Source organism: Tiliqua scincoides, chromosome 4 (genome assembly GCF_035046505.1).
Source record: "Tiliqua scincoides isolate rTilSci1 chromosome 4, rTilSci1.hap2, whole genome shotgun sequence".
Taxonomy (NCBI): Eukaryota; Metazoa; Chordata; class Lepidosauria; order Squamata; family Scincidae; genus Tiliqua; species Tiliqua scincoides.
Genome location: NC_089824.1, coordinates 55,453,324 through 55,467,285, shown reverse-complemented (window position 1 = coordinate 55,467,285; position 13,962 = coordinate 55,453,324). Strand labels below are relative to the sequence as shown.

General features: G+C 43.9%; 1 protein-coding gene across 2 annotated transcripts in view; it reads left to right on the top strand.

Moving 5' to 3' along the window:
* Window positions 1-13,962, top strand: part of GREB1L (GREB1 like retinoic acid receptor coactivator) — a 192,079-nt gene that overhangs the window by 161,105 nt on the left and 17,012 nt on the right. For both annotated transcript variants that reach the window (XM_066625247.1, XM_066625246.1), the window contains 5 exons: window positions 1,462-1,801; window positions 6,568-6,683; window positions 8,170-8,414; window positions 10,799-11,352; window positions 13,262-13,364. In XM_066625247.1, coding sequence (XP_066481344.1) covers window positions 1,462-1,801; window positions 6,568-6,683; window positions 8,170-8,414; window positions 10,799-11,352; window positions 13,262-13,364 — 1,358 coding nt within the window. The remainder of the gene's footprint in view (window positions 1-1,461; window positions 1,802-6,567; window positions 6,684-8,169; window positions 8,415-10,798; window positions 11,353-13,261; window positions 13,365-13,962) is intronic.

Here is a 13,962-nt window from a genome sequence, read left to right as displayed (position 1 = left end):
TCGCTCTTACGTTTCAAGCAATTTTCCTGAAATCAGTATGGGAACCACAGCAGGGACCCCATAAAGCGCTTTCTTCCCACCATGGTTTCTTCCCATTTCACCCCCCCCCCCATTTAAACAAAAAAAGGGGGGAAAGATCAACTCATGTGTTCATCATAATGTGTAAATATGTAGTCCAGTATTGGACTATAAAGCCACCATTGACCACAATTGTCTTTTTGTTCTTTTCCTTTGAGATCTTTATATATATTGATGTTTATTACATAAGATTGATGTTGGATATGGGCACAATTGTGTTCTCATTTCTTATTTGCATATTTGTCCTACATGTCAAGTATGATGGGGAAAGAGGGATACAGTAATAGCTCATTACCAAGTATGTACTTTGAATGTGTGAAGGCCCAATCCTCTCCAACTTTCCAGTACTGACGCAGCTGCAATGTAGGTAAGGAAAAAACATTCCCTTACCTTGAGGAAACAGCCGTGACTGCCCCCACCCCCACTACTGGGTGCAGCGCAAGCCAGTTGGTATGGCTACATCAATGCTGCAAAGTTGGATAGGTTTGGGCCCTGAAGTGCTATAGTTTATGTACAGGTACTTTCAGAATCTTAGGGTCACTTGAATTGTCCTACTCTTTAGGTTTATACAGGTACAAAAGTAATTTTAAATGACACATTTAAAATAAGTGTGTTTGTGATGATTATTGTTCAGATACATTTGTCAAGAAGCTAGGATTGGTTCTTAGCAGGTGTACAGTTTAAGTTTTCTACCATGTAACATGAATCGGTTTTCTGGTGGATGATCATATTTGTGGCCTGCTGTCTTGGCAAGACTGCCAGGTGGACTGATTCAACATGAAGTAGATCCTTAGCTGTTAACTTGGACCTGATTATTTTAATTTGAGCAGTGACAACCTTGAATGTATCAATCCTTTCAAATACAGTCTTTGCATCAAGTGAGCATTGTACCATCAGGGTGAATTTAAGTATCACTCAAGGGAGCTGTTCAAACACAATGATATCATGTATCAGCAGTTCTTCCTATTGATGGTATCTATATTTAATGCTGTCTTTCAAGTGTAGTTGACTTGGATGTACCCACTTTGTAGGTCCTTTCTAGTTGTAATCTTCATGCAAAGAAAAGGCTGTTGTAATTCAACCTTCAGATGCTCCATTTAGTATCCTTAACCTCTGTTCCACTCTGTATGCGTATGTTAGTGTTTTATACGTTAGGCTTGAACTGAGAGTACTAGGAGGATCCGTCTATTTTTCCTGCAAGCCAGGCAGACTTTAATATAGGTCAATGCAATTTTTGTACAGTGAATCATTTAATTAAAATGAGAACATAGATAGCACAAAATATACATTGCAGAAATAGTTTTTTCTTCTCTTTGTTGTCTGGTGTTGTTAGAGCAGCATACGCTGATTTGACTGACTAAACAGAACTGCGTTTCTTTCAAGGTACCCCAGGCTGCACAGCATGGTGATTCGCTGCTATCTGCTTATTCAGCAGTATTTGGAAGCCTTGATGGCTCTCACCACGATGGTCTCGCTCAGAGACCACAGCACACCAGAGACTCTTAGCATCGTGGATGACATCATCACTGCTCCTGGCAAAGATAAGAATGGTCGAGGCCACATGCTTGTAATCCGGATTCCCTCTGTACAGCTGGCTATGCTGGCCAAAGAGAGGCTGCAGGAAGCAAGAGATAAACTAGGCCTGCAGTATCGTTTTGAGATCATCTTGGGGAACCCGGCTTCAGAACTGATTGTTGCCAAGCACTTTGTGAAGCGATTAAAGGTGAGCTTCTGTCCAAGGCTGCTCTTGCATAAATATTGGCAGATCATTCTGGATTTGCATTTGAATGAAACATGTACCAGTTCATTCATTGACTTGTATGTTCAATTTCTCATGGAGAAAGGGGCATAATATAAATGCACAGGAAAGCTACATTAATTCCAACATTTTGGGGTTACACACAAAGCACTTCAGGCATAAAGAAGCTCATGGAAGCAGATTTTCCTTCTCCCTCCCCCTCCTGCACTCCAGAAAAGCCACTTCTCAGGGCCAGGGGTCCCAGGCACCTCCATTCAATTTCCAGCAATTCCCTCTCCTGAAATGCTGCATGCCACTCCCCATCTTGTTGTCAAGAATCCCCTAACCATCAGGAATGACTTTTGGGGGGCACTAACACCTGCATCTGGCAGGGGAGGGCAGGTATGTTTCCATGACCTTTCTTGAACTTGCACCACTGTGGACACAATACATTTTCATTGTGGCCAAGCTTTATGATACTCTCATGAAGCCAAAATAAAAAAATAAAAAGGCTGTGGGTGTAATAATGAGTTGATTCTGCAGTGGTGTGCAAACCAAGTAGGAAAAAGAGTCAGTGCAAATGTCCTTGAGGATTGTTGGGTGTACTGCTATAGGAAAACACTCAGGGTTTTGCAGATCATGGCTGCAGCAACAGCAGCTAATACTTCAGTGCCAGCAAATGTGCATGGTGGAAAGATTTATTGAAATACATAATGTGTAGGCAGAAAGGGAATGGTGGGGCTTGGTGGAAGAGAGGCACCGTTAACTTTAAGCATATGCCTTAAAAAAGAATCAAGTGTATGCTTTTCCCCATTCTCATGCAGAGTTGCACCAATCAGAAGAGTTGCTCAAAAATCTGAAGACCATGTGGCAAGGGCCATTGTCCAAACAGAGCACAATGTTCTGACTAGGACTAAGAGGCTGACTAGCTTGCTGTGGTGCAAGGTCTGGCACAGTGAAAGCATTTTGCAGACTTTTTTAGCATCAGACTCTTGGTCCAAAAGAACGTGCGAAATCACTTTCTATTCAACTTGAATATTGCAATCTTGAATCCACTTTCATTGAGAATAACAGAGTTCACTGCAGAACAAAACTGATCTTGCAAACCATGAGAAGGTAATCCCAGTAAGAACTGTCAATGTTTAACTAGAGAAGAAAGCTCTTCTGGAGTACCCTGAGGATAAGCACATTGTATCTGAGCCTTTCCATAAAAACCTGATTCACTTCTTTTCCTCTCAGTTCTGTCTCAAGTGATGTACAAGCCTGCACTTGAAATAAACTAACATTACATTTTATCCCTTCAGGGTGATTTATATTTTTATTTCCTGCATCTGAGCAGGCCCCATGGAGCATGATAATAGAAGCTTGGTAGCTTCTACACAGGAGAGAACTGTATAAATTTATCCAGGAGGCTTGGTCTGCGTTCAGAAACATGCTGCACTGCAGGTGCTGAATGCCACAGGGTGTTGAGTGAAGAAGGGAAGTAGGTCTCTAATAGAAAAGAAGAGTTCTGCCCCTAACCCTGAGAAAAGTATTAGTCATAGGCCTCTTCGGAGTGGAAATTTCTCAAAAGCAGAGCAGCATATTAACTCATTGAGTGTTCCATTTTCAGACCTGTTTTTATGCCTCCAGAGAAATTACTCATAAGGCACAGTGTACAAATGAGGGGGCAACAGAAAAAGTGGCAGATTGAGAGGCGTAAAAAACTGAGAGAAAGCTATCGCTGGAAGTGTCCTGCTTGCTGTGTATGCATGCTCAAGGGAGCTTTTGTTAAGCTAAATATCTCCTGAAGAGGACATGATTACATAGAAGTGTTCTGATGATGATCTGGCACTGCCCCCATTTTTAAAGTGGCACTTTTTAGGGGCTGTGTCACAGGCATTTATATGTTTTTCTGTTTTTCTTTTTAAAAATATATACGTTATCCTCTTCAGGTGGTCAGGTTACAATCTGGTTGCATTTTGTACTTTAGCTACAATTAACAACTTTGATACCATTAAGAGGGCTCAGGTATCATTAAAACCTCTGAAGTAAAAAAGTTCTGGCACTGGATGTACCGCCCCTTGACTGCCGTGTGCCAGTTTGCCATTCCCTTCTTCCTGTTGTGGTAATATGCTGCTTATTGTATCACTTGAGAGCCATGTAAACAGCAACAAGCATGGAAGAGGACAGACATAAAGAGATCACATCACCACTCTGTCTTTTGAACTTCCATCTGTAATTGTGTTCTTGAAAGTACCATAATACCAAGTGGTTTACTAGATGCAAAATTACTAACAATTCCACTTTCTTTCCTTACTATTGGAATGTATTTAAAGCAGCATTGCACATCATTACGTGTTTGAAAACATAATGAGGCAGATTTTATTTGCCTTTCGTTTGCAAGAATGAACACCCAGTACCAGCGCTGGTTGATGTCATTGCCAGTTACTTGGGAGGTCACACACAACATGACAAACATCAGTAAGAGGCTCAGGGCAGATGGGAGGACCTTTCTGAGTGTGCAAAAAGTGCATGCTGGAGCACTGCCGCCAAGCCATGCCTCCTACTGCCGCTTGTCATATTGCATTGCTGGTCTCACTGGCAGGTGGCGGAGGTCTGGGGTCTTGTGAGTATCACTGGACACCACCTCAAGTACCACTGGTGGTACTACTGGTTGAGAAACTTTGGTTAGACAGCCCAATCCTGAAGGCAGCGGGTGCAGTGGCACCAAAACAGCTACTGTAGCATCCAGCAGCACTGCTGAGACTGCCGGAGGTCTTCTCGGGGAAGCCCCAAACACCACAATGGAGCTTCTCAAGTCTTCACTGACTATTTTGCCAGCACAGACTTGAGAGCATGTCAGGCCACAAGTTCAGAATCTGGCAGAGCAGGTCTCTGCTGGTCCCCCATCCCACTCTGGTTCCTTCCCCTGCCTCGGAACGCTGCCCCCCCCCCCGCTCCTGAGACCCTCACTGCCGCACAGTACCTAGCTCTGGGTTGCATCCAGCCGGTTCTGGGCTCAGCACCGACTGATGGTGGGCCAGTGTCGGCCCTGACTTTGTGCAGTGTATCACAGGCATGCCTTAAAGCAACACCCATTATTGGCGCTGGAGCTCAGTGCCAGTGCTGGCCCAGTTCAGGATTGTGCCCTAAGCCATTTCTTAGGGCTATGCTACAGCAACTTTGATATGATTAAGTGAGAAGCTTTTCACAAGTGTGGATAAGAACAATTCTTAGTATGTAACATGTCACTTGTGAATATGGAAGTGGAAAATGCCATTTTAAAACTGAATGATTTATTCAATTTCTGTTTTTCGTTTACTTTGTAGGAGCAAAAAATATTCCACTTGACACAGCAGTCATTGTTTACTCTCACTATTATTTATTCCTGAATTTTTTAATTCCTATTCATACTTAGTTCCAACTTTCTTCCAATGTTATAATTTAATTTTTGTTCTACTAAGAGCATTATAGTAAGGAATCCAACAAGCTTGAAACATTTCAAGCATTGAATGATTTTTTTTTTTTAAATCAACCTATTATATAGTCTCTGTTTGTGATAGACATTATGGGATTGTAGGTTTGTAAACACAAGATATTTTCTTTTGTGTGGGAAGAGATTTTTTTTTATTTCCAGTGGCGTGGATCCAAAAGTGCCCCTCCAATAATGGAAAGCCTGTTTTACTTATAGAAGGCCTATTTTTGACTTAGTAAATGTTACCTGAGAAAAATGATCCTGAATCCAGAAGCGTCTTTCTCTTTGCTCAAGCTCTTGTGCCAAGATTTTGCACAAATTTTTTTCAAATCCTTTGTATGGTCCCCTAAAGTTCATACACTATGGCCTATATCTTCTGCATTCATGGTGTTTTTTTTACTATAATGCACCCCCCCCCCCAATACACTGTGCCTCTACACAGTGGGAGGTCTTCTGCAAGCATTCACAGAAGAGCATGAAGCACTTACCCTGGTTCCCAAATTTCCCGAGAGAAACTCCCCAAACTATTGGTACTTCCTTATAGAATACTTAAGTTAGCGACTTGATGGATTCTCTTCACCTGTTTGGTGAAATAAATAAATAAGCATGAGAAGGATTTTAATACAGTGGGCCCTCCATATCCATAGGGGTTTGGTTCTGGAACCCTGTGTGGATACCAAAATCTGTGGATGTTCAAGTCTGCTGATGTCACGCTGATAAAATTGCGTAAATTGAATACATTTGTGTAAATTACCTGAACTTGCATAAATTGCCTTAGTAAATGGGCAGGCACAAGGCAAATGAGGTGACATTTTTTATTTTCAAAAAAATACACTTTCAGTTGCTTAAATCTGCAGACATGAAACCTGCGGATATGGCAGGCCCACTATATTTGCTTTATTTTCCTTATTGTCATCATTATGTTTAATTTATTACTTTTGCCATGCCCAGGCAAGTAACAACCTTCTGTTACTGCTTATTCTCCCACTATACACTTTATGCCCTCTGTCACAGGTATTTAACTAAGGCTAGTGGTAGTATACATGGTAAGGCTACTCAATCACTCCGCGGTGCTTCCAGATCGAAGTTGGATAGTCCACTGCACTGGATTATTTTCGGTATCCAGTCCGCAAGAGGGGAAAAGAGGAATATGCAGCAGAACTATCAGCATCCTGCTATCTCTGGATGATGTCTCATCTTGGGTACCTGTGTGCAAGGAGTGACTTCAGGATAAAGAATGAATGAGAAGTTGCAAAAATGGAGTCCAAGCTTTCTTGCTTTTCTTTCCTCACAGGCATGGAGAGGAAATGAGCGGGAGGATTGGTTCCCTCACACATACCAGGATCTAGAAGGCCTACCTTGTATTGTTGTGTTAACTGGCAAGGACCCACTCGGGGAAACTTTCCCCAGGTATGCTTGAATTTACAGAGCAATTGTTAAAGTGTCTGTACAATTTCCAGCTGACAATCTATAAATACTGAATGACACACATACACATTTCCTTGCTGTGACTGGAGAAAGAGTAGTAGAAATATATGCTGATGATGGAAAGGAATAAGTAGGTCCAGTGTACATTGCTCTAGATGCTAAAAATGGGCAGCCCAATCCAAATGCCCCTTGTGTCGGCTTCCTAGTGTTGCAAATGTGCCATAAAGCCTGTTTATGTAGACTTGGGAGTCAGCTGGGCCGGCCCAGAGGCCAGTGCCAGCTCACCAGGGTCAGATCCAGACCTTGCACTGGCTGGGGGAGGTAGGCTTGCACTGGGCAACAGAGGGGATGGAACAGGGCATTCTGGGGGCATTTTTGGGTGCAGGGAGGGTGGAATGGGAAGCAGATTGGGCCCAGGAGGGGGTAGTATCAGTGGCAGCAGCGTACATTGTATCCTAACCCCATCCCCAGCCTGGGCAGCCACACACGGGCTGTTCAGATTTGCGCCAGCTAAATAACTGGCACAGATCCAAGTAAACCTATTGGGCAGGCTGGGGCTCGACACAAGGTAAGGGGAAAAATATCCCCTTACTCTGAAGTGACTTCCAGCAGCCTCTTAACCTGCGCTGGATAGAGTGCAGGCCACTGCAGCCTGGCTGTACCAGTGCAGGTTAGGATTGTGCCCTAAATTTTTCAGAAGGATAGGGAAAAAGGCAAAGTCCGTGACCTCATCCAATCCAAGAAATTCCTCACACATTTGAAGAGTACTACTTTGATCTGCATTTCTAGAAAGGAAGGGCTTTCTCCTGATTCTACTCCATTATTCTTCTGGTGTTTCTGTCTGTTTCATGTTCCCTTCCTTCTGATTAAACTTAGAGAATTCTGGAAATTAATTTCAGAACTGGTGTGCTTGACACTTGGTGGTATAGGATTTGGTGTAGGATATATGAGCTATCTTTATGGCTGTCCCTCTATCCCAGTGTTTCTCAACCAGTGGTACAGGTACTATAAGTGGTACTTGAGGTAGTGTCTGGTGGTTCTCATGGAACCCCTGCACAACTGCTGCTCTGCAGTGAAACCAGGAACATGACACAACAAACAACTGTAGGAGGCTAGGCTTGGTGGGCAGAGCTCCAAGGCATGTTTTTCCTTGCTCAAAAAAGCCCTCCCATCAACCCTGAGCCTCTTACTGGTGTTTGTTGCATCACGTCTGGCCTCCCAATCTAGAAGTAACTGGCTATGATGTCATCACCAGTTACTTCTGTTGGTTCTCCAAATAGGTGGACCATGTAAAGTGGTATAGCAGAGGACAAATGTTGAGAGATGCTGCTCCATCCTATCAAAGCCCCTTCTTTGTAACAGTCAAGCTCATGGAACAGCACAAAGTGAACAATTCATATTTAAAATCACAAGAATCCATCATTGTTTTTAAAAAAATCCTTATACAGTATATGTGTTGATTTTCTAGGTCCTTAAAATACTGTGATCTTCGACTGATTGACTCAAGCTATTTAACTCGCACTGCCTTAGAGCAAGAAGTAGGCCTGGCATGTTGCTACGTTTCAAGGGAGGCAATCCGAGGACCCATCGTAGCTCTTGACCTCAGCGAGAAGGAGCAGGAGAAGGTCAGCGTTGGTGAGAACGATGCTGATGAGTTGCTGATTGACTTGGAGAGGCCCCAGAGTAACAGCAGCGCTGTGACAGGAACCTCAGGTTGGTTGTTGGTTTGTGCTGCCCTGTAAATGCCCTTGGTCCCAGATCCTGGGCTTCCAGGGGGTGCTGAGTAGCCAGCAGTGAAGCAAGTAAGAGGTTATAAAGGCAGTACACTTCTGGGGGGAGAAAAAGAGATTGTTGCTTGAATCTCAGGAGGGGAAATGTGCTCCGAAGAGGGAAGCAGAAAGGAGACAATTTATGTCCTGTCCAAGATAGCAAAAAGCCTAGGGCCAACTCTGTTATTTCTTTTTTATTACAAACAAAAGCTGGAACTGCAGTCATTGAAATAAGCAATACAGTATGTGCTTTGCTTGTTCTGAGTGAAGGTATGGCAATGGCAAAAAGCAACAATTAGCTTGAAAAATGAACCAGAACTTTGATTTTGATGTTAATGAGGAAGGAGATGGAAAAGGGAAGGGATTGGTTAATAGCTGTTATGGTGCCTGTCTAAATATAGCAAGTCCTTTAACAGCTGCTTGGGGGTAACAAAGATATTATTAGTATTGGACATCTGTTTTTTTTTGCAGAATAGCAGGGCCCTGAGAGCTAGCCTTGAATGTAGGTGTCAGGCTTAAATGTCTCCCTGATTTACTATCATGAAAAATAGGCTACCATGTTTCTTTCTAAGTCAGTTGTATATTGCATCTCCTATGTGACCCAAGGCCGCAGTTGCGGATTTGTCTCTGGTTCATAGACCAGAATGAGGCAAACGGGCAAGGTAAAACCTGGGCTGGGCCAGGATTGCTTCTTGCTTCACTAGATTGTTTCAGCAGTGATGCATCTGTGCTTCTCAGAACAGAAAGCTGCTGTCATAGACAGGCATGATGGCCAAATGAAACCTGGTAGAGGGTGTCTCTTGGAGTTCCCTAAGTTCAGTGTAGCTCAGGGTTTGCTTGCCTGCTTTTTAGTAGGTTTTGACTGGTTAGTTCAAATCAGTTTGTGAAATTAATCCTGAGTCCTCATTGTCTGTTCTCACTGATTCTCATTGCCTCCTTACAGTTTGCAAGTTCAGATCATGAAACAAGGGCCCCCTGTACTAAGCGTCACACAGAAGTGACCATTTTACCAGGTGTGGGTTTTTTCATCTTAGAGCCCAGTCCCATTGGGCGTTCCACTGGTGCTCCAGCCCCACTGCTGGAGCTGGGTGTTGTAAAAGTGCCATAAGGCGCTTTCCTGCTGACAGGTGACACCCAGCATCAGCGGAGAGGCCAGTGCCAGTCGGTGCTGAATCTCAGCACTGGGGAGACATAGGACTGGAGCTCCAGGCAGTAAGTATCCCTGTCAGCCAGTAGAAAGACTTTTCAGGGTGAGGGGAGGGTGGGGAAGGCATGAAGAAGGTGAAACTGGGTGGAGGGAGGGCAGGCCAGTGGGCAGATCAGGCCCGAAAGGGGGCATAGGATTTGACTGCAACCTCTGCCACTGTCCACACCATCAAGAGCTGGTGCAAATTTGAGGAGACCCTTTGGAGCTAGTGCTCTCCCCAAGATAAGGAAACAAATATTCCTTTACCCCAAGGAGTCTTCGGCAGCTGCTCTGGCCCCACAGCAATGGCCATTGTGGCACCTCTTTACCTTGCAGCTTTGTATTGGTCTGTATCTGTTGGAATTTTCCTCTCTGCGTGTCTCTTAGAGCTTATGCTGACACAGTGCTCTCAGTCCTTTTAACCATTCTAAAGGAGCAGGCCATGGGATGGGATGGGATGCTTCAAAATCCTTTGCAGCAAGACTTGATTTTGTTAACCCTGATTCAAGCCAGTGTCATTGGTGGGAAAAACTTGGTACTTTGGTGGGAGCACATGATCCTGTGGCCTGTTTGTGTTCCTGTGTTTAAGGTGTTTGGAGTGTTGCAGCCAGTGAGGGGTAAAGGAGTCATGCCAAGTTCAGACTAGTAGTCCTTGCCCTCATGACCCTCTTGGCTTCTGAGCTATAGAATTGTCACCCACGCCTTGCTTCTGTGCTGCTAAGATCAGTTGATATGAAGAAATTAAGCAGGTGAAACTTGTCTTATCACTTTATCTCCCTAGGCAGAAAATGTTGCTTAGGGCAGGGATTCTCTCCCTCTTAAAAACTGTGTGACAGACATGAATGTCAGCTGCAGATTTTTCTGGTGTAGAGATGTAGTGATAGGGACAGCTGCACCGGTTACATTTTTGCTAGTCACAAAACAATTAAATAAGCCATCTTCTCGTAGACTTGAGGCAGTAGAAGATCTGGTTTGCTCCCTGTGTATCTATTAACCTTTTCATTTCATGGCCCTTTGAGTTGTTCACAAGGTCATCATATAAACTGGTTAGAAGCAAGAGCAGTATGAAAATTGTACAGCAAAAAATAAGCAGAAATCTTACTGCAGTTTACTACATGCCTGCCATTGTATTTTCTTTCCAGGCTCTGTAACTGAAAATGGTGTGAGCTCTTCCAGTGCTACGGATAAGTCTCAAAAGCCCCCAGCTCCCCTGAACTTTCAGAATGTGGCAAATAGCTCAGTTGATGAAGGCTTCACTACTGGGGAGTCTATGAAGCAAGAATGTGACTCTCTAGGAAACCAGATAGCAAGCAGTACCACTTCTAAGTTGTCAGCATCATCTTCTTCTGTAAGCCAGACATTCCGGTGGCCCAGCCAGTCTATGAAGGAGTGCAAGGCCTTGCGAGTGTCCTTGCCACGGATTGTCATCTTGTCCAAACCTGCCTATTGCCTCCTGGGCCCACAGAAGAGTGGACAACAGCCTTTCTCCTCTTCTCTCTTGCCTCATGCCGATGTGTCTTGGGTGAGCTCATTGAGGCCTTTGCTCCACAAGGACATGACCACTGAAGAGCAGTCTTTGTACTACAGGCAGTGGACTGCGGCTCGCCAACACCATGCTGACTACAGCAATCATGGTGAAAGCAGCAACAGTAGGAGCTTCCATCCGCGACGGCTACTCCTGACAGGACCTCCACAGGTAGAAGAACCACCTTTGTTGGGGATGCTGCTTTAGAACAATTTGGTGGGCCAGCATGGATTGAAGCACAGAGGGCCTGGTTTTAGGCTGTGTTCAGATGCAAGCAACCATGGTTATTGAGAGAATACCAGTGCTTTGGAATATGTATCATCTGTGCTTCTATATTCATGTGTTTCCATAACCCTGCAAATCACTATTTAGAGCAGTTAGGAAAGAAAGAGCAAATCTGTGGATTGGCAACCCAATCCTATGCATGTCTACTCAAAAGTAAGTCCCATTAAAGACAATGGGGCTTACTCCCAAGTAAGTATGGAGAGGATTGCAGTCTGAGTTTGCATCAGCAGTGCATTAAGGCACAACCTACCAGTATCATTTGCATACTTCTGTGGGTCAGTTGTTCGCCATGATTCAAGAGATATGTCAGTGCAGAGCAGGATAACTGTGCTATAATATCTAGTGCATATTGTCCACTGTAATCACTGTGTTGGCATCTGTGTGGTGTCCAGAGCAGTGCTGGCATGCACTGTTTAGTTTGGAGTTATAATGTACCTTCCAACTTTTCCTTCCACTTCCATCTGTGTCTGATTTGAAGCCTGTGTCTGTAGAAGCCCAGCTGCCAGTCCATATCTTATTCTAGTCTTTTCTCTATGATCTCATTAGCTGCCTCTTGCATTTTAGGCATCACTTGGAAATCCATATGTAGGCGGCAATGTCCTTGCTAATAAAGGACAGTACTCCCCAAGTAAAAACAAATCCAATAATATGTATGTGTATCAGTGAAATAGTGTGAGAGGATTTCTTATACTTGGCTGCTAAGTAACCATGACAGCAAAAGCCAGACTTTTGCAGTCATATGTTCATGCTTGTTAGTATCATATATCTATTTACCACCAATGGCAAGAAGTATTAACTGACTCAAAAGCAGTAGCTGATAATGGAATCAGATGACTGGAAGTCATCTATTTGAAACCCTAACTTAAGGTAGGATCCCTGGAACATAAGATCAAATAATACCTTGCTAATGAATAACTTTGATTAGAGGGCGTTAAAGTGCAAGAGTTGTTGGCATCCTTCAGTCTCAGAAGACTATGGTATTGCACTCTGAATGGTTATTCTGGAACAGAGTGTCCTCTCCAGTGCGCGAAGCCTGGGTAAAGGAGGTATGGAGGATAGACTGTTACCCATGCAGCAAATCCCCCCTCTCCACGTCGCTGAAACGGTCCAATGGAAAGGCAGAGGCCAATATGGTTGGTTCCAGCAGCATCACAGGAGTTACCAAAACATGACTGTGTTCAGCCATGAACTGCCTCAGGGACTCCGGCTCCAGATTTTGCCTCAAGGTTGGCTCCTGAAGCCTTTTCCATAACTGGATGTAGCCACAAGGCAGTGGAGGTTTGGGATCAGAGTTTTCCTTCTCTCAGATGAGCTGCCTTCCCAGGCTAATGAGTCCCATCTACCTGGTGGCTGTTTAGTCACCTCTTACCACAAGTACAGAGGTGGTTGAATTCAGTGTGTGTTGTGGTTGGGGCCAGGAAAGGGGCAGAAGCATAGAGGATAATGCATGAAGAGCTGCTTTATTTTGCATGTCTGTTGAATAAAAATAGCTTCCCATTGCACAGGGTCATGCCTCAAAGACCTTAAAGTACCATTTTTGCTGCTGAAAAACTTATGGAGTGGGACGGGTGCCTGCAATGGTCCTGAAAACAAAAAGGCAGCTTCAACACCTTTATTAGGTGCTTGCTACCTACCATTCAGAAGTCTTGTCCATGCAGTTTTAGGAGCACCAGTCTTGTCCCTGTGTTTCCATGGTTCTATCTTGAAGTAATCCAGTGCTGGAGAAAATGGCTTCTGTGATCATGCAACCTTACTTTATACTATATTTACCGAGACAGTTTCCCCTTTTATTTAGGTGGGAAAAACTGGCTCTTACTTGCAGTTCCTTCGAATCCTCTTTCGCATGCTGATCAGATTACTAGAGGTGGATGTGTATGATGAGGAAGACATTAATACCTGTAAGTACTCTGGGCTGATTTTTTGGGGGACTGGATACAAAATACACATGCCTTCCATCAAGAGTGAAGGCACCCTGGGGAGGGGGTAAGTATTGGTAAAGCAGTTTAAGCCTGTCGCTATAAATGCATCCACAATATTTAGTGAGGAAAAGAAAACTGGGGTGCAAAATGGCTCACAAGTGAAGTATGATGGTTATTAGATTCCTATACTGCTTCTATAGAAACCCAAAGCGGTGTACAACAGACAAACACATAAAGATAAAATGTTAGAATCAATTAAAATAAAACCATTAAAAAAACTATTAAAACAATTTAAAAAAATAACAATAAAGGAGTAGATTAAAATGTCAGCAGCATAAAAGTGTACAGGGGGTCCCTAAGGAGTGCCTCAAAGTGCCCCAAAGGTCCCTAAGGAGTGCCCCAAAGACCAGGCCAAACAGATGGGTCTTCAGACCCCTCTGGAAACCATATACTGAGAAGGCTGCCCTTAGGTGTTCTCGCAGCTGATTCCAGAGGTGTGGTGCGCAACTGAGAAGACTGTACACCTCACTGCCTTCCCCCTGACTTCAGATGGTGAAGGTACCCTAAGTAGGGCTTT